Consider the following 18,545-nt stretch of genomic DNA (forward strand, 5'->3'; position numbering starts at 1 on the left):
ATTGAATGACGCCCAGAATTCTATAGAACTTTCACTGCCTGAACATTTCCGTCACACCGGTGTGACGGTACACTCTTAAAGGGAAGCTACAAAAGCCACCTGAACAAAATAAACAACAAAGCTGCTTTTGTGGTGATGATCCATATGAGCTTTATTACAGCAGGCACTTTACAATGACCCCATCCCCCCCACCCCATCCCACCCCAAACCCCCCTCTAATCCCCTCTGTACAACTGCCCTCCTGATGTCCAAATACAACTCCAGAAATTTATATTAAATGTACTTCTCTCTGTACAAAACATGAGAATGAGGGACAATGACAAGAAAAAAAAAAGAACAAACAAAATAAAATTGGATCATTAAACACTGAATTCATCTGACATCACATACAAATACACTCGCCAACTGTCAGGCTTTTTAATTCTTCCTTTTTACTTAGTTAACCACACACACACACACAAACAAACACACACTTTTCATATCCGCATACACACACACAGTGTTTGAACCACCTTATTGTCTAACCGCACCGCACCTCGCATTATTTTCCGCCACTTTTTCCAACAGCCTTTTTTTTTCTCTTCGTATTCATGTCAGCCAGTTCATTTCATCCAAACACACAGAGCAAGCATACAAACAAACAATATGCTGATGGATGTCAACTGACTTCAAATAATTTATGAGACTGCTGTATATAATAACATCCCCCCCCCCGCCCCTGCTTTTGACCTTCACATTGTGAAACAGCATTCCGACTCTGAACATATCAAATGTCCATCAAAATATTTCCTTGTAGTGTGTCTTTTTTTTCTCTCCCTCTCCTTACGCCTCCAGGATAGCTTGATGGTTTGATTTTTTTGTAGCTTGAGGAAGAAAAGAGTGGTGTTTATTAAAGATTGATCTACGTTCTCATGGGCGGACCACCACGGTGTTGTCATCTGTTCTTCGGTCAGTGCTTTGTTGTGACGCCCCTCCGTTCCTCCCCCCTCCCTCTCCCCAAGCCCGAAGGACATCCGTACCTCCTGTCAAACTGTCTTTCGGGCCGTCAAAACTCGCACGATGGACCCCAGGCCTCCGACCGCAAAGGCCTGCAAACATGTGGTGGGAGAGAGGAGAGGGGGGAGGGGAGATGAGGGGGGTTGAGAGGAACAAAGACACAATTGGTTAAAATCAGCTATGCAGGGAGGGGCATTTCTCAAAGCCATAGTTACTAACTCAAGTAGGACACTTTCGCAGTGCCATACGAGAAAAGGACACAAGTACAACTGAACATTTTGTTGCACAACTACGATGGTTTTAAAATCAACCAATATGGATGTAAACTACATTGCTCTGGTGCTGGTTACACATGTGGATATTTTTAAATGAGGACATTTTTTATCCGTTTACATGTAAACATTTAGATAAAATATAAAAACTGCATTGTGACAGGTGCATTTGAGGCCCTTAAACAGGATACTTTTTACATCGGAGAGGCCAAAACATATCCATATACGTGCCAACAGCTTCTAAATTGATATTCATAGCGGCTAACTGTGACAACGTTTTGTACAGTACAGTCCAACCTTCAACTCAACCAGACATCTGCCTTTTCACTGGATGGAAGAATCTGCACTTGACAGGCTGAGACAGCTGTCCATCAATCACTGTAACGAGCTGACAGACATGATCCTCAGAGGACGGATGAGGGAGAGCGGAGAGAGCCTGCTGAATCATGGGTAGCATTTTCCCTCCCAACATCCCAGAGCATACGCAGCCCTGACAAAGACACAGCACCTCAGAAAGGCCTGCTCAATTAATCACATTTTTGAGTAAATGAAAAATATGACTACAATTTCTGCTTCCAACAATCTTCCACAAAATATGCTGAAACGATAACATTTCATGTTACTTAACCATTGAGCTTGTAGGCTTAAGGTCAATTTATACTTATTGGCGCTGACGGAACGCTTTCTTTCTAGTGTGTGTAAATAAATTAAGCTACAATGACTGAATTAGTAAGCAAACAAACAATACAGTTTAGCACTCGCAGCACAATGCTTGCAGTCTGACTACTAGGGGTGTGCAAAATAATCGTCATATCGATGCATCGCGATACTTACTCTCACGATACAATGCATTGATTCATGACAAGGTATCGTGATACTTATTTTCTCAATGTACTGCATGGATTCATGACAATTGATTATTTGATAACAATAAAATTCGATTTGCCACGGGTTATTTTGTTCAGTAGAGAATAGGTAATATTTCTGTTGTGATGTAAGCTCTCTCCCAGATGATAGAATGCTTAAATAGAATGAACTTAAGAATGACTTAAGAAAGCTACACAGCAACTGACAAATTTTACACATTTACTGAAGTAAATATCGCAATGCATCACAGTAGTACATGAATCGCAATGCATCGTGATAGAATCGCATCGTGGCATGTGTATCGTGATTTGCATCGAATCTTGAACCCCTTGTCAATACCCACCTCTACTGACTACTCTACTGCAGCCTTGTAGCTATGTAGCCAAATGTGGCTAACGACATGAGACCTCCTGCGCAGATCTATAACATCAACAGTGGTTAGCGACCAGAATCAACGTATGCCGTTGCTGAACTATAATCTGCCCTTTAGACGTCTGAAGATTTTTAATTGGGTGGTGTACCGAAAACCACCATGTAAAGGGAAATTCAAATGGTGGAAAATGTTTTAGGGGCCGACTGTAATCAAATGTGATGAATAATCACACATATAAAACCATGACTGAAATGTTGATGGGAAAACTGATTATCCATTTCCTCATAATTGTGCAGCCCTACCCTGAGGTTTGAGCGTTAATAATCAAGAGGAAATAAAGCACGATTTGTTGTGTTTCTAACTGCCTAATCAAAAGTTGGCTATTTGGGACTGATGCGTGGAGTTCATGAAAACAGATGGAGACGTCTTCCTCCGCTACCCAGCGAGTACAGTGCAGTAAACACATCCCTTCTCCTCCCTCTCCCCCTGGAGACTACCACTCTTACCCACAGCTCGCAACAGCCTCCGCATCCTCGCTGATGCAATAACAACACTCTTAAAGGCAAGTCCCCTCCCTCCCCATCCCACCGGGAGCAGGGGAGAATTCCCACACCCGCACAGATTAACACTCATAGGAAACGCACCGACAGGCAGTCTGTTTTGACATGGGACTGCTTTTGGTAGACTTTTTATGCTAGCTCTGTAAATGGTATTGTCCTGCATGTTTCTCTGCTTTGCATACTGACTGAACAATTCCATTCTGAATTTTAAAAAAATACTAGTAACAATATATTCACTTATATATTCACAATTTTATTGAACAATATATTCACAGTTGAAACTCAAGACAGATGCAGGGAAGAAAGTGGTTGATAATTCTCTGCCTGAAATCACCACAATATTTTTATATTATTTTATGACTGTCATGCCTAGTTTAGTCAGATAGTTTAGCCCTGCAGATGCTTATGGCAGGTAAAATCAGAAGCAGAACTTCAAATCGATCCAATCTTCAACAAAGTGAAAGCCCAAAGAATTTAATGGGCACTCCCAATGGATAATCAACACCATCAGAGATAAGTGAAGCGTCGATGTTAACACAATAGATTTTGCAGAAGCACTCACCGCTGAAGAAATGCAGCCTGGCACTATGTCTAGTGTGACGGACCAGACTCTTGAGACTTTGTGCAAAACACCTGGCTACTCTTCATAGGTATACCTAGCTCATGGTGGGTTTCTGAATATCTGTGTATGCATAACTTGCATACACTCACGTACGTAGGCAAGCACGCCTGCATTCATCAAATCAAGATCTTTGTACTTTGGCAGATTGGCAGTGGATTATGCAGTTAGGTTGTGCCGGTGTTGTGTCGATGTGCGCTACGTGCACTGCATGCAAAACCACCAAATTCTATGACATTGCATGCAAAAACCTTAACCAAATTTCCATGATGTTCCAGGAATTCTATGAGCGGGAACCCTGTTTACATGTTGCTGTTATATTGTATCATTACGGTTGACAGCTGTGCCGGGGTAAACGGCTCACCTTTTCGTGCCACTGCAGCAGGATGGCACTGCTGTTATCAGACGGCCTCTCGAAGCCTCTGTAGATGTACTTCATCAGCAGGTCCACGCCGTTCCGGTCCAGCGACTTGACCGCCGCCTCGATGTCGCTGCTCTTGAAGGACGTCAGCACTCGCAGCACCACCGCCTGGGCCCGCTCCTGATCACCAGGTGGGGGAGGAGAGGGGAAATCACACGAAATAAAAAAAAATATATTATATTATATTACATTACAGAATACATCACGCAAAGGAATTTCTATGGTATGGGTTACAGTCCCTGGAACAGTGTGTGGTTAGAGGTAAATGGACTACATTTATATATGGTAAATGGACTGCATTTATATAGTGCTTTTCCATTCCTTCGAGCACTCAAAGCGCTTTACATTGTATGCCTCACATTCACCCAGTCACACTCCCATTCACACACCGGTGGCCGTGGCTGCCACACAGGGTACCACCCTGCCACCAGGAGCAACTTGGGGTTAAGTATCTTGCTCAAGGACACAACGATGGAGTCAGGCCGAGCGGGGCTCGAACCTGCAACCTTTGGGTTGCTGAACGGCTCCTCTACCAACTGAGCTACCACCGCCCACAGTGCCTTGCTCAAGGGCACTTCAGCCAAGGAGGGAGGAAGGGATTCATTGGTAAGGTTAGGGATTGAACCTGCAACCCTGTGATCTACAGTCCAGACACAGTCCATTACACCATGCCCCATGCACGTCTATCCATCTTCACTTGCCCTTACAGACTGCACCTTTTTCTTTCCACCACTCAGCCCGAGCGCTTTCTTCATGACGAGATGGAGTGGGTCACAAGAAGTCTTTCAAATGCCTCTTCCGTCTATTTTTATTCATCCTCACAGGCCGTCTCCGCTTTCAGCGTTTTCTCCCACCACTTCATAGTAAAGGTGGCCACCTTGACAACAAAAACCTACCACCTTGATTAGGTCTCCTGAAAATATTAAGGTTTTGTATGCATGTAATTTCTAAGGTTACTTTACAAAAATGTAGAAGTTATTCATTTTTGGGGGCTCTATATCATGTCATATGAAACAGCACTGATGAGGTGCTGTCCCCTCCCCCGCACGCACCTTCAGCATTTTCATAGCCTGTTTTTGGCTACATTGTCATCTACACATTTCTTCTCTGTCCTATGTGTTTACTTACCGGTACTTTTTTATTCCATTAAAAATCTATATTAAAACCAACATGTTAGGGTCATTTGTCAAATACAATTCTCAGAATGCCCCTGACTGTGGTAACAGGGTTGCAGTCTCTGAGCCTTTGTTCTGCCCCACTACTCCTTTAAAAGACACCCTAGGGCCTATAGGAAACACTGCATGTCTTCAAAAGACACGCCATCCATCTTCACTAGCTCTTACAGTCTGCTTCAGTTGTTCTATTGCATCTAGGCTCTCCATACACGTGCAACACTTTGCTTACGGTCAAAACCAATACACCTTTTATCTCCCATCGACTGTGGTGGGTTACTGTGATTTATGTTAGCGCTTGTTTACATACATATTTAATGTCTATCTGGTGCGGTTTTCCCCTTTTATCTAGCATTGTACATTTGATGCAGCAGCTCCATTAATGATTAATTGAAGACGGCAGAAACACTGAAGTCTCCAAGGATCAAAGGAATCAGAATAATGGTAATTATTTTGTACATCATTTTCGTTGGAATAAAATTCACCTCCTCAATTTATCACCTACTTCAACACAGAAATTCGGTATAACAGACACAAAACAGTTACCATACCAAGTAGTTATTTTGTACAGAAAAACATGCAGGTCCTTTCACATGACATCAGCCACTTTGGGGCCTGACCAACACAGATTTCAATTTAACTTAGTGGGTCTTTTTAGTGGCAAGGTAGAACCTAAGAATTGCATTTGCATGTATCTGGCACCAATATTACAGGAGAACCAGACAATAAGAAAGTGTTAATTAAAAGGGTATGACTTTCATCATTCATTCATTATGTGTTCATCCTTGATCATGTCAGTCAATTTACGTCACACAGAGCTGGTAATGATGTTGTTTGAAAGCTCTTTTCTGACTGCAATTACTCAAGCAGCCATTCAAATATGAATGATGTAATATTAAAATACTGAACAGCCAAAAGTAGTTTCATTGTGTACAATCAAAACATGCATTAAGATGAGTCTTTATCATAGTAGTAATGCATGAAGCTTGTCATGCAAATTAGACATGCACGTGTAGATGAAATCACCAACTTCTGGGCCTCGTCAGTCACACCTTGGTTACTGTGTCAGTAAACCAAGGGAGGTGATAAGAGGTGACTGACTCGATTTCCCAGAGTCACGCCCCATTTGTCCACAAACTCCGAGATTATGCCTTCATGATAGCAGCACCACCCCAAATGGCAAATCAGGCACACAGACGCACAATTGTGTCCACGTCCACTGTCCATTCAAGGTGCACTGTAAGGTTTTTAGTCATTTGTTTCCAGAATTCATGCTGCCCGTTCACAAATGTTGCCGTTTTCACATATACAGTAGTTACCACCACCATCAAATTCTAAGTATTCATTATGACTGGGAAAATTGCACTTCTCCATATACGCCATTTTAGCAAGCTAGTACTTTTACTAGTAGTTTGTAAATATTCGTTTATTAAGTAAATATTCATGGAAATATCCAATTTGGCTATAGGCAGCACAGTTTCAATGAGTGGCATACTTGCAATACCTACTCTGGCCACAGTACACCTTTAATCGCATTATCCAAAACAAAACAAAAATGCACCAAATATTAGCTTTTGGTGCCTGTGCAACTCTTCACATAGCTTAAAACCCAAGTTTTTAAATGGTCTCAGGCTTAGACACTGGAAGCCTTGCAGCAGGCCAGCTGATGCGTTAAGCAGCTGCACCTGCTGGTTTGAAATTAGGCAAAAAAGAAAAATCTATCACACACATGCACGTACGCACGCACGCACACACACACACAATTCTCTCTTTCTCGCTCACTCACACACAAACCCACCATCCTTGCTCACACACATACACACACACACACACACACACACACACACACACACACACACACACACACACACACACACACACACACACACACAAGTATGGCTCAATCATTACCTTGACTGCTGGGTTCTTGGTGTTGAGTGGTGGGTTTCGCAGGGCGATGTGAAAGGCTGTCATCATGTCCCCTGTGCAGCACAGCTGGTTAAGGGAAAACTTTGGAAACAGTGCAACTCTTCAACTGGCTACCAAACAAACAAACAAAAATACATTTCATATAGCGCCATTTTCCCCCCCTCTTCTCCCGCATTCCCACAAATTAATAGTGCTGAAGATAGTCTTCAGAGGGCTGTGGTATCTCTTTGATAAAGCCGTCCGTCCACATCTGCAGGGCCCCGGCGGCGAGTGAAGTCTTGCCAAAGCACATGGCTAATCTTTTGCAACACGAGATGCCCGATACACACTGACAACTGTAGCAGGAGTCTGGGAACTGGAATCCCCCATCACCACCCTCCCCAACCCAACAACGACCCACCAACCCACAAGTCCATCCCCCACACCACATCACGCCACAGGGGCAATGGTTTTCCTATTAGAGCATGTCAGCTCACACAGATCCACAAGTACATCATAACTACATAACTACAACGATTCCATGTTTCTGTGATCCTGGTGATGCATGATATTTGGTGTATAAATGTCAATAAAAATAATTGAAATATATATAACTACAAAGATGAAAATACTTTCTCTTTTCCAACTTTAGTGGACATCAGAGGTCACACCTGAACCGTCCTGCACGGTGGGCTGAACACATTACTCAAATCAATAGTGAAAGCCCAACTGTTCACTGCACATGTTCACTGCACACAACGAAATTGCATTTATACTTCACCCATGCAAGGGAGCAGCCCCCAATGGCTCCCCAAGGGAGCAGTGCGGCGGGACCGTTCCAATGCTCAGGGTACCTCTGTCATGGAGGACGACGGGGGAGAGCACTAGTTAATTACTCCCCCCATCAACTTGGCTCTGTATGTTTACATGGACAACTGTGGCAGCCGGATCTGGCAAATGGAATGCCAACCACTCCACCCCACACCCCCAGGCAGCCCCAACAACCACACCATAGCCCACCCAACCTCACTCACCACAGCCCGAATGGCATTCCTACAGCACGTTCACTCAGCATGGCATACAACCGACTAATGAGGGGGAAAGCACTCACGTTTATATTTGTGAGGCCAGGAACGGCTTCTGGCCTACTCATGAAAAAAAAGGCACACACAAACCGGTTAAGCTTGGAGCTGTTCCCATCCCATTTCGGCATATTAATAGGGTGGAAATATGAATGGCGGTAGAGCGGTGAAAAAATATGAAAAACAGCTACGTTGTGGACTGTGGCTAAAAATATGCCCAGCACATAACCCTGATGAGTGCCTTGGACCCAAACAGGCCACCAACCGCCCCCCCAAATAACCCACCCCTCCATCCCTCTCATTCTCAATCACTTTACCAGAGAGAAAGAGAGTGCAACGAAGGGACGGGACAGGATGGGAGGCTTGTTACAGTTTCAGCGGTTCAGCATGTCGGGCTGGTTGAATCAGCATGCGCAGGCACGGGCAGGCCAGGCCGTGTAGGGCAGGGCAGGGAAATCCCCCCCTGGGCCTAAGTGTCTGTGTACCACCACCTCGTTCCCCTCCCTCTCCGCCTCCTCTGAGTAAAATACCCTCTTATCTAAAAAGAGATCACTCCCTTTATTCTCCATAGCAGCCCCTTTTCCTGTGCAGCGCTGCCTCGATTCAAACAGGCAAAGTTACCCCCCACCACCCCACTTCCCAACAGTCAGGGCACAGCAGCTCCCATGAGGCTGCTTGCTTTGCATACAACAGTCAAACGCTTCAGCTCAGACTCCAGGGAGTACAGAAATAATGCTGGCTTTTTGATTCGTGAGTGACACATAAATGTTGGCAAGGGGAAAGGTATTGTAAGGCGCAACCTTAAGACCCCTGTAGAGCTGCTGAAGACCTTGTGATGTGGAAGAGGTAGAATGAAAGCTTGGCGAGGCAGCAGTCTGACTACCTGTCTGTCTGTCTGTCTGTCTGTCTATCTGTCTATCTGTCTATCTGTCTAGGCCCTTATTTACACGGTGCTCACTTTGTGTTTAGGGGAAGACAGGCACAGCAGGATCTCACCCCCTACACAGAGGCCTCCTGAGGGGAAAAAGCCAACTCATGACCTTAAAAGTTGCTCTACCTGCTGAGCAAATGCAAAATACTAACACACACACACACACACACACACACACACACACACACACACACACTATGCCTGACCTAGTCCACAGTGCATTAACAGCAGTAACTGTACAGGTTCAGTGTGTGTGTGTTCGCTCGCTCGCTCACTCACTCACTCACTCGCTCGCTCGCACACCCCTGTGCAGCACTGAAAGTCCAGGACTGACGGATTGCAAGACTGTACCCTTTAAATCCCCTCCCTGGCTTGACTGGAGTATATTGATGATAACAACATGCTTTCAGAAATCTCTCAACTTTAGCGCTACAACACCGGAACCATCAGCGATGAGCTGAACCAAGAATCCTTTTAAAACACCTTTAAACCATCTCTGGCCGAACACATCAGTGGATCACTGTCGAAACAATTTCATAGCCAATGGGAATCCATAAGAATTTATGAGGTTGTGCCGCCTGCTGAGGCTTGAGCACCCATACAGTAAAGGGACAAGTGCCCATGGGTACCCAAGATCCATCCTGCGGTTGTCTCCTCCCCAAATCTTCCCCATCCCACACCCTCATTCACCCCGTCTCATCTTTTACAGTCGTGCCTTACAAAAGGACAAAAAATAACCCACTCTAAAAAGATTTTACAAGACCTCCGCCTCTATCTGTTAATGGCACTCTTGGCTGGAAATATGATCTTTAAAAATCTCTCCAATCTACAGGGTACACACTCTTCCACTTAATACTTAATTATAGTCATCACTGTTATGAATAGCCCTTTAGCAAGAGGCAGCTGCAATAGACCTACTAGACTCAGTCAGTGTTGGTTGTTTACAGGGCGTTAGTGTACCGGCATGGGCGTGTGGCCTTCGGCTGATGCACTGCCATGTTATTACTTGTGCTTGTGCCTTCAAGATTAGGATAGGCAACTGAGAAACTATTATTTATTGTGGAGGTGCATATCAATGTTTGTCACGTCTTGTCAGTGAATGCAGAATTTCAGCTTGGAGCAGGCTTCACTCATAAATACTCTGTGAGGGTACTGGCCCAAATGCTCAACTCATATTCTCAAGAAAGAGGCTGCACCTTGCATAACGTTTTTTTTTTTTCCACGAAACGTGTTGCGGGCGGCGTGTGCCTTTGTGGAATAAAACAAAAACACCATATACAAAGAGGCAGCTTTTTTCTTGACAAATTACAGTGGGTGCAGTTACATGCAGGTAGTATTTCGACTTCAAACGCAATATTGTCAGTATTCTGTCAGTATAAACAAGTTCCGGAATATTCCTTTTACATGTGTGGAGGAGCATTGTGCTATCGGAATATTCCCGGGAACACCGGGAAATTCATTCCCCATGTGTAAATGCGGTGAGTGAGGGAGAATCATAATTTCGATTTCTTGGTCTGTCTTGAGTACTGTACATGGGATGATGGGAAGGGGAAAAAAGCTGACTTTGAAAAAAAAAATCTCCTATCTAAAATAGATATCAACAGCCCATGAATCAGTAGCCACAGCTGAGTAACTGACACATCGGCTTTGTTCTATTTAAGACCAACAGAGCAGAGCAGCAACAAGGTCAGATCCTCATTTATAATCTGACTAAACCCTATAACTATACATATCCACCCTATTAGAGCCTCCCTGCTGTACTGCTGGAGGAGCAGGAGTGGGCCAGGCCTCCTGGGCTTTGCTAGTTAGTTCAGGAGAGCCACAGGTGCCCTACATAATGCACTGTGAATAGTCACGTCACGTCGGTCGGTCCAAACATCAGGAAGCTGACATGGTGGTCAGGGCAGGGACCACACACACACAAGGTACAGTACAGTACAGTACAGTATGGGGGAAAGGGAGGCAGGAAATCAAGAGGATGATCGTACAGTATGCAAACGACAGGGGCTTCCTTCTGCCGCGGAGACACGCTCTGCTTGCTTGCGCGCGCGCACACACACACACACACACACACACCAAAATTACATTAATCTTCTGACTCTTCTTTGCCCATCCTTAATTAGCAAACCATTTTCACTCTTCAACCATGTTCCTTCCAACACTGATGTGTACTCCAAACTTGCTCCATACAGAGAGAGAGAGAGAGAGAGAGAGAGAGAGAGAGAGAGAGAGAGAGAGAGAGAGAGAGATTGGCAAATGTGGAGTCAAAACTTGATACCACCTTTGCCCTTTGTTTTCGCACAGCCACAATCACGCAGACGGCCCAGCCAGAGTCACAGCCAGCTCTAGAGAGGAGGGAGAGGTTCTGCTGAAGCTGACTGCCTATATATCGGGTTACCCCGCACTGGTCTCTTGACTGCAATTCACCTCTCCACTCTGGTGACCCTACGGCCTGGGCCTGGGCCTAGTGTTTCTGCCTGGAGACAATGGAGCTCCGCTGGAGGAAAGTGTCTGGTCTCCTCTGGCCTCCTCCCGTCTACTCTGTTGCACCATGGTGACCACCAATACAAACATTGGTCACCTTCAGGCCTGCTTCCATTGTGCTCCGTCCTACTGTGGACCTACTTTATCAGTTTCAATAACAACAACGTATGTATAATGTATAGAATGTCTGAGTATGTTAACGTGTGTGATGGGGATGGAGAGGCACCATTTGAAACTGCCAAACTGTAATGATGGCCCTACCAGGCTCCTTGAGATGCCTGAAATTTTATATTTTCAATAAAACTCCTTATCCTGTACAAACATCTCCTTTCATGGGGTCATTTAAGGACATCAGCGAAAGCGAATTGGCAGGTAGAATAAAGCAAATTGGCAGGTAGACTGTTGAAAGAATAGGCTAATGAAGAATTCAGACGCAAACCATTAAACCCCTAAACTAGATGGCCTCAAGGTTCACCATGTATGAAGTAGAACTATCCACCATGCCAACAGTGTATAATGTTACTCCTTGCCACAACATTAATTCCAGCTTCGTTAACAGTTTCAAGTCACTCCCTAAATGAATGTGTTGTGAGATGCACAAGAGAGTACAATCCCATTCTACAGACATGACTGTGTTTTGACATTGCAGTACCAAAACACAGTCATGTCTGAAGAATGGGATTGCATCTCACAACTTGGGATGGGAATGGGATTGCATCTCACAACACATTCATTTAGGGAGTGACTTGACCAACGCACACTCACCTTGACACACGTCAATTTAATTGGACATGGAACAAGTCAATTCCCAGTCTATCAAAATGAATCGGTGCCGATGGCCGACAACTGTTTCCCTCTCTGAGCATGGAAAGCATGCCCTCAATGACCACAGCATTAAGCCTAATTCATTTGCTCAATACACTGTGGTAGAAGAGTAAGTGTCATATTAGGATACACATTCAGTTGGTTTAGCTGGTGCTTTGGTGACCCAGCGTTGTCCAGCTAGAATTCGCATACAACACCCTGCATACCCACTTGGCGCCAGCGTTTACGCCTCTACGGTCCATCAGAATCCCCACATTCAGTAGGCTACATACAGGATTGTCAACTCAATGAGGGTCTGCAAAGTCAAACCATTTAGAAAGGTGGTTCTACAACGTAATGTTAGGCATGTCTAGCAAAACTAGCCTGTGAAACAGATAATGTTACCCATAATAACATTGCATGTGTGGAGATTGATTCGTGTCGTGTGCCTAGTTACAGAGCCAACAGCATTTGCCATGTTTATGAATGTTATTTCAAAGGATATTGCCTTATGAGATTGTCTACCTCCACCGCGTCTGGCCCCTGCTGATCCGCTGCTTCATCGTGGTCGTCCACAAATTTGTTCTCGTCGTATTCATCAATGTCCACCTTTCTAAACCGTGAAGACAGTGTGTTTTTCGCCATCAGAGCTACTTCAGCAGACGGGAGAGGACGCTAACGGCGGATAGCTAACGTTAGTCCACTTCAGCACTGTTCCAGTTTGGTTGCTGGGACCGCTAAAATTTCGGTGATAGTACGTTCACCCAAAAACGTTCAATGCAATCTCAAGGTTCAACAAAAATGAGTTGATCCAGCATACGTCTTGCACGAGGCATGGAGCAGTTGTCAAAATCTGTGAGCGTGAAGCTTGCTTGCTTCCCGCGGCGAATCGCACCTCCTGTACTAGTAGTCGTTCGTTTGCAGCACCCCCCTTCTCCCAAGATTTGTTGAGAGAAGAACATGGCAGTATTTGGGCAGCGGAAGCGGAATTACCTCACCACACACAGCCTCAAAATAATCAAACACGTTTGTCAAAACTCACAACACACGGATCAATAAAAAATAACATTTAATACGTTGCGTTAACATCAATAAGCAAAGACAATTAAACATCTTCGCATGCTGTTTCCAGTGGTCCATGATCCAGCCTTCCTACCATGCCCATGACATGAATGCACTTGAGCGCTCATTTATTCCAATCTCATATGAAACCACAGCATGAAACCGTTATTTTTGCATAACAATGCCAACGTTTACTAACAATCCATTATGTATTTTTTATTCATTTTTTTTTTCCATTAACTACTGAAGGTCCCGGGTGCCAATATTTGTCAAAATTTCCAAGCACGTGGATTTCATTAGTCAAAATCGGAATGACTAATCGGCAAAAGGCAAGCGCCTGTCTAATTTAGAATGAATGGGATGTTCCACCCCCACACGACTCAAATTGGTTTCGTCCGTAACCCGGTAGATCTTCCTCCTGACCCTTGCAACTTCCTTTCCTGCAACAGCCATCGAAGAAAATGGTGAGGCTTTTATGGAATACATGAATCCAAAGTAATCTTTCATGATAAAGAGCAAGTTTTAACCAGAAATGCGTTTCATCCAACATTACAGCTTTATTGCACGGTCTTTCTTAAGATATTGATGATATGGCGCTCAAATTAATCCCTTAAATTAACGTTGAAAATTGGTGTTGACGATACCCCTGTCCAAGCTCTAGCACATCTCCGTGTGGCCTATTTTTTCCACTCAGACACTGTCATGCCTCTAATACAGAACGAAAAACGTCCACTTCATTGTTACAAACGTAACCGAAGGACTTTTGTAGAAAGTCTTGAATATACTTGTGTCTAGAGCAGGGGAAGTCTTGCAATGATCCAAGAAGCCAAAGAAAGCTAACATGTTGCTATCCAATTAGCTTACCTGTGTGGCAATGTATGTGTGCCCACTGACTGACCAGCAAATGTTTTGACGGTTTGGTGTCAGAGCTGTGTTTTCTTGTGACTGGCTGTGTTTTGCTTGCGTAGTTGTCCTTTGAATACTGCGTTAATAAAGTAGCATACTTCATGTAGCTGTCCGTCCAAAATATTAGCAACCCGTTGCAAACTCTGCCTTGAGTTATATTTTGTGACCACCGGCACTGAAGTTACAAGCGTTACCGCATGCACGATAGGAATGATACAAAGTAACAGCGTGCACTTCCCAGTAAGGACGAGCTCGATAATTTGATGGCTGACATGAGTATGAGTGTGCCACCGTTGACATGCCGTTGTGAAGGATGCATGGACCATTGTAATGAAGCTAACCTGTAAAATTGTTTATGTGAAACCCAAACTGGTGTTGTATTATCTTAACTTTAACAGCATCCATCACATCACTAAACGTATCAACGTGGTTGTTAATATCCTGCATGTATGCATGCACACAATGTGATGACCGCTTTTCATTCTCCATCATAGGCAAAGATCAAGGCTCGCGACCTGCGTGGCAAGAAGAAGGAAGAGCTGCTGAAGCAGCTGGATGACCTGAAGGTCGAGCTTTCCCAGCTCCGCGTTGCCAAGGTGACCGGAGGCGCAGCTTCCAAGCTCTCAAAGATGTAAGTACAATGGACCCCTCTTTCCACCTCAACTGGTCCCTCGTGGATGCACAGCCGCTCTAGGCATACTCTTGAGTGAAAAGGTCTCTTGACTTTTTTCTGGCTAGTTTTGCTGCCAAAATTGTGCTTAGTCTGCCGATACTGGTGATTTTGCTGTGGGCAAAATGCAAGAAATTGGTTGACTGCAGTGTCAACAAACATGCACACGCTCTACTACGTATTAGTGAGATGCTGGCAGCGCTTGAAAGTATCATTTGGCTTTTGGAGATAGTTCATATGTAAATCCAGTCCATGTGATTATCCCGGTGAGATGATGTTTAAGCTCCTGAAATTAGCTTTATTGTGTTTAACAGTGGTATGATTTCGTACGTTTGCGTCTTCATAGTTGGTCGGCTTGGCACATTCGCCAGTGGTTGTTTTAGGAAGCAGGCGTCAATGTGTGAGGAATGGATGGCTATTTAATTGTTCCATTTTTATTTGTACTCAACTGGGACAGCTGGCAGTGTGTTCTAACGTCTTGGGCATCAGAAATTGGTATTCATATCTGATGATCCATTGCCACATGATCTAAGATGAGTGCTGGTCCTCCCTGATGCTCTGCCTGTCTTAACACATTAGTCTGACCAAAGTGAATGAGTTAACTAGTCTTACTCAGCCTTTGTTTGAATTGTCTTGTGTTGGAAGCAAGATTTAATGTTGGGTTTAAAACTGGGAAATGTACGGTTCTGACTAAAGCCTGATGTAACTGCTCACTGTTCAGTAAAGTTGACAATGTTGTCGAGGCTGCCATATATTCTTTACTGTTGACCCTGGCAGTTTACTTGCTTGGCTTTACCCTTAGCCCTTGCGAGATCTTTCTTCTGTTATCTCTTTGGATTTCAAAGTGATTTTGTCTCCTTGTAAATGGTTGGAAGTTGGGCATGTCTGCCTAGCACTGATTTTAGGAGGATGCGTTGCATGTTGAGTGGACATTTTTAATGCTTAAACAAGGAGGTACTTTTCCAGGGTGATTGTATGTGAGGGTCGCCTACACCTCCGTCCTGATGTATTTCTGTGAGCATTCAAGTAGTGGGTGTGGTACCTGAGCGCCCGGAGTGGAACACTGCCCATCACTTCAAATAACTAGTGACTTTCTTCCCAGAATGATGGCATGGAAAACTATGTAGGTTTAAACTGAGACATGAACACTATATGTGCTGGTAATGCTGCAAAGCACTTTCACAAGGTTAGCACTGCCTGTGTGTAAATTCAGCGCAGATATTGTCATGAGATCCTGGCTAGTTCTAACAGTGCTCTAATCCTTTTTTCTCTCTCTCTCTCTCTTTCATCTTTACCCCAGTCGCGTCGTCCGCAAGTCCATCGCCAGAGTCTTGACAGTCATCAACCAGACCCAGAAAGAAAATCTGAGGAAATTCTACAAGGTAAGCACATTAACTATGTCAAGTAGCTGTGCTGATGTTTGGGTTTCTATTGTCTGTTCTCACCAGAAGTGAAATATTGCACATGTTGGCTGCTACACAGCTTTGCTTTTGACTGGAAACAAGGGAACAGTATAAACATTGACTGGCTTGCTGGTTTTAATGCATCCACTGTTATTTTCCACCAAGAGGTAAAATATGATGTTGTGGGTAGATTAAAATTGGAGGAAGATGGGTTTTGTTGGATAGGAAGCTCGTTGTTTGCCATGCATCGGTTTGAATTTGTCTCTTGCCTGTACATCTGGGCAATGTTTTCTGGATTAGCTGTGGTTCTGCTGCAAGACAATCACCCAGCACTGCTCCTTCTGCCTGTGGACACGGTGTGAATAATTTCTTGCTAAATGAATCCACCTGTCCTCCGGGACGAGGGGGATGGCTGTCCGCTGCAGAGTCCATCGGCTGACAAAACATCTGCAGCGGCAGTCAACAAATATCTGCCCATTACTGATTCAGGATCAGGGCTGTTTGTTGAAGTCCTTGTTGCTGCCTGTTGTCTTTGATGCGTATGGGTAATATCATTGCAGTCAATGTGGCTTATATAGTTGACGGCTATGGTTTTCAGATTCAGTCCAGTGTTTCTCACCTCAAGCTTATTTATTTACTATGCACTGAGTTGAAGTAGCTTCAGAAAGGTGACCAATTTGAAGATGCCGATAAAGTAAACGCAATAGCCTCGTGTTTTTGAGCAGACCTTGTTGACTAAAGGAACTGACATTTTCCACGACTAACGTAAAACTTGTCTCTCCTCTCAATTCTCCCGATGACAGGGCAAGAAGTACAAGCCCCTTGACCTGAGGCCCAAGAAGACTCGTGCCATTCGCAGGCAGTTGACCAAGCACGAGGAAAGCCTGATGACCAAGAAGATGCAGAGGAAGTCACGCCTGTACTCCATCCGCAAGTTCGCTGTCAAGGCCTAGGCTGTACAATTTTTTCAACAGACAATAAAACACCCCAAAAAATGACCAACTGGCTTGGGTTTTTGTTTGTTTTCTGAGGGAGCCATAAGAGGTTTTGACTAAAACCTGAAATGTTCTAAAGTCAAGAGCAGGGATGTATCTGGAGGGATAAGTGACCTAAGCACTTGGATGTTGTGTTAATTCTTTCTGGTCCTTATTAAGAACGTTGAAAATTATCCTGGATCATATTTTCAGTGCTCTGGAGCTTGCAAAAGCCACTGGCATCCAGAATATATTGTGAAATTTTGCTTACACCAGTGGTACTACCAAATGTTCTTGTCAAGTGAAACATGCATACTGATCCAAATACTAACATGCATCAAACAACTTAGCAGTAGTAACCCTCACACTACACTTACAACTAAGGGTTCTGACGTGTAAGCTGGTAATATATAAGAGGTGAGATGTGCCAAGCTCCATGTGGTCACATTTTTTTTCCTGTAGTTGAAATGCATAGAGAAATCCTAATGTTTTTAAAATCTAATATAACAAACCAATGGCACAAATGAGATGAATCATCAATACATAGCACTTATGCACAATGTATGGAATTCATCTATTCGTAGGCATACCGGGCTAAATGGACTACCCCTATAGGGCGTATGATCAAATATGGTCACCCTGTTTTTCACAAGACCTTTTCAATTTGTTTATGGGCTCCTACAAGAACAAGTATTAAACACCATTATTCATCTGTGATCACTCATTTTAAAAAATGTTAAAGTTGCATCTTAAAAGGAAGATGGACACAGACACAAATCTTAACTTCTATGTGAACAAAGTTTGACAAGACTCCAGGCCTGATTGGTCAAATGTCATGATGCCACTACCTGTGAAAGCCTGATCGCCCCTGATTAATTTGGTATATCACACCTGGTTGTACACCCTTGTAGGGAGGCATGGCTGTGGCGTTTGTAATAGGTGGGGGAAGTGATCAAATTCACTTGCATAGGGCAAAGGGTTAATAAACATCCTGAATTGTGTTATTGGGTGGTGACTAAGTTAATTGGACTTGTACCAGGT

General features: G+C 44.1%; 2 protein-coding genes across 2 annotated transcripts; one reads left to right on the forward strand and one right to left on the reverse strand.

Annotated features, from left to right (window-relative positions):
• Window positions 1-247: 247 nt before the first annotated feature.
• Window positions 248-13,444, reverse strand: arpc5lb (actin related protein 2/3 complex, subunit 5-like, b). The gene is made up of 4 exons (XM_063210423.1): window positions 12,994-13,444; window positions 7,192-7,263; window positions 4,052-4,228; window positions 248-1,088 (listed from the first exon to the last, which is right to left on the reverse strand). Exons 1-4 carry the CDS (start codon window positions 13,132-13,134, stop codon window positions 1,026-1,028), a joined length of 453 nt encoding a protein of 150 aa, XP_063066493.1. The 5' UTR covers window positions 13,135-13,444; the 3' UTR covers window positions 248-1,025.
• Window positions 13,445-13,893: 449 nt separating this feature from the next.
• Window positions 13,894-17,528, forward strand: rpl35 (ribosomal protein L35). Its single transcript, XM_063210424.1, has 4 exons — window positions 13,894-14,015; window positions 14,952-15,088; window positions 16,428-16,509; window positions 17,334-17,528. The coding sequence occupies exons 1-4, from the start codon at window positions 14,013-14,015 to the stop codon at window positions 17,481-17,483; spliced, it is 372 nt and encodes a 123-aa protein (XP_063066494.1). The 5' UTR covers window positions 13,894-14,012; the 3' UTR covers window positions 17,484-17,528.
• Window positions 17,529-18,545: the final 1,017 nt, after the last annotated feature.

The sequence above is a fragment of the Engraulis encrasicolus genome, chromosome 11 (genome assembly GCF_034702125.1).
Source record: "Engraulis encrasicolus isolate BLACKSEA-1 chromosome 11, IST_EnEncr_1.0, whole genome shotgun sequence".
In the NCBI taxonomy this organism is placed as follows: Eukaryota; Metazoa; Chordata; class Actinopteri; order Clupeiformes; family Engraulidae; genus Engraulis; species Engraulis encrasicolus.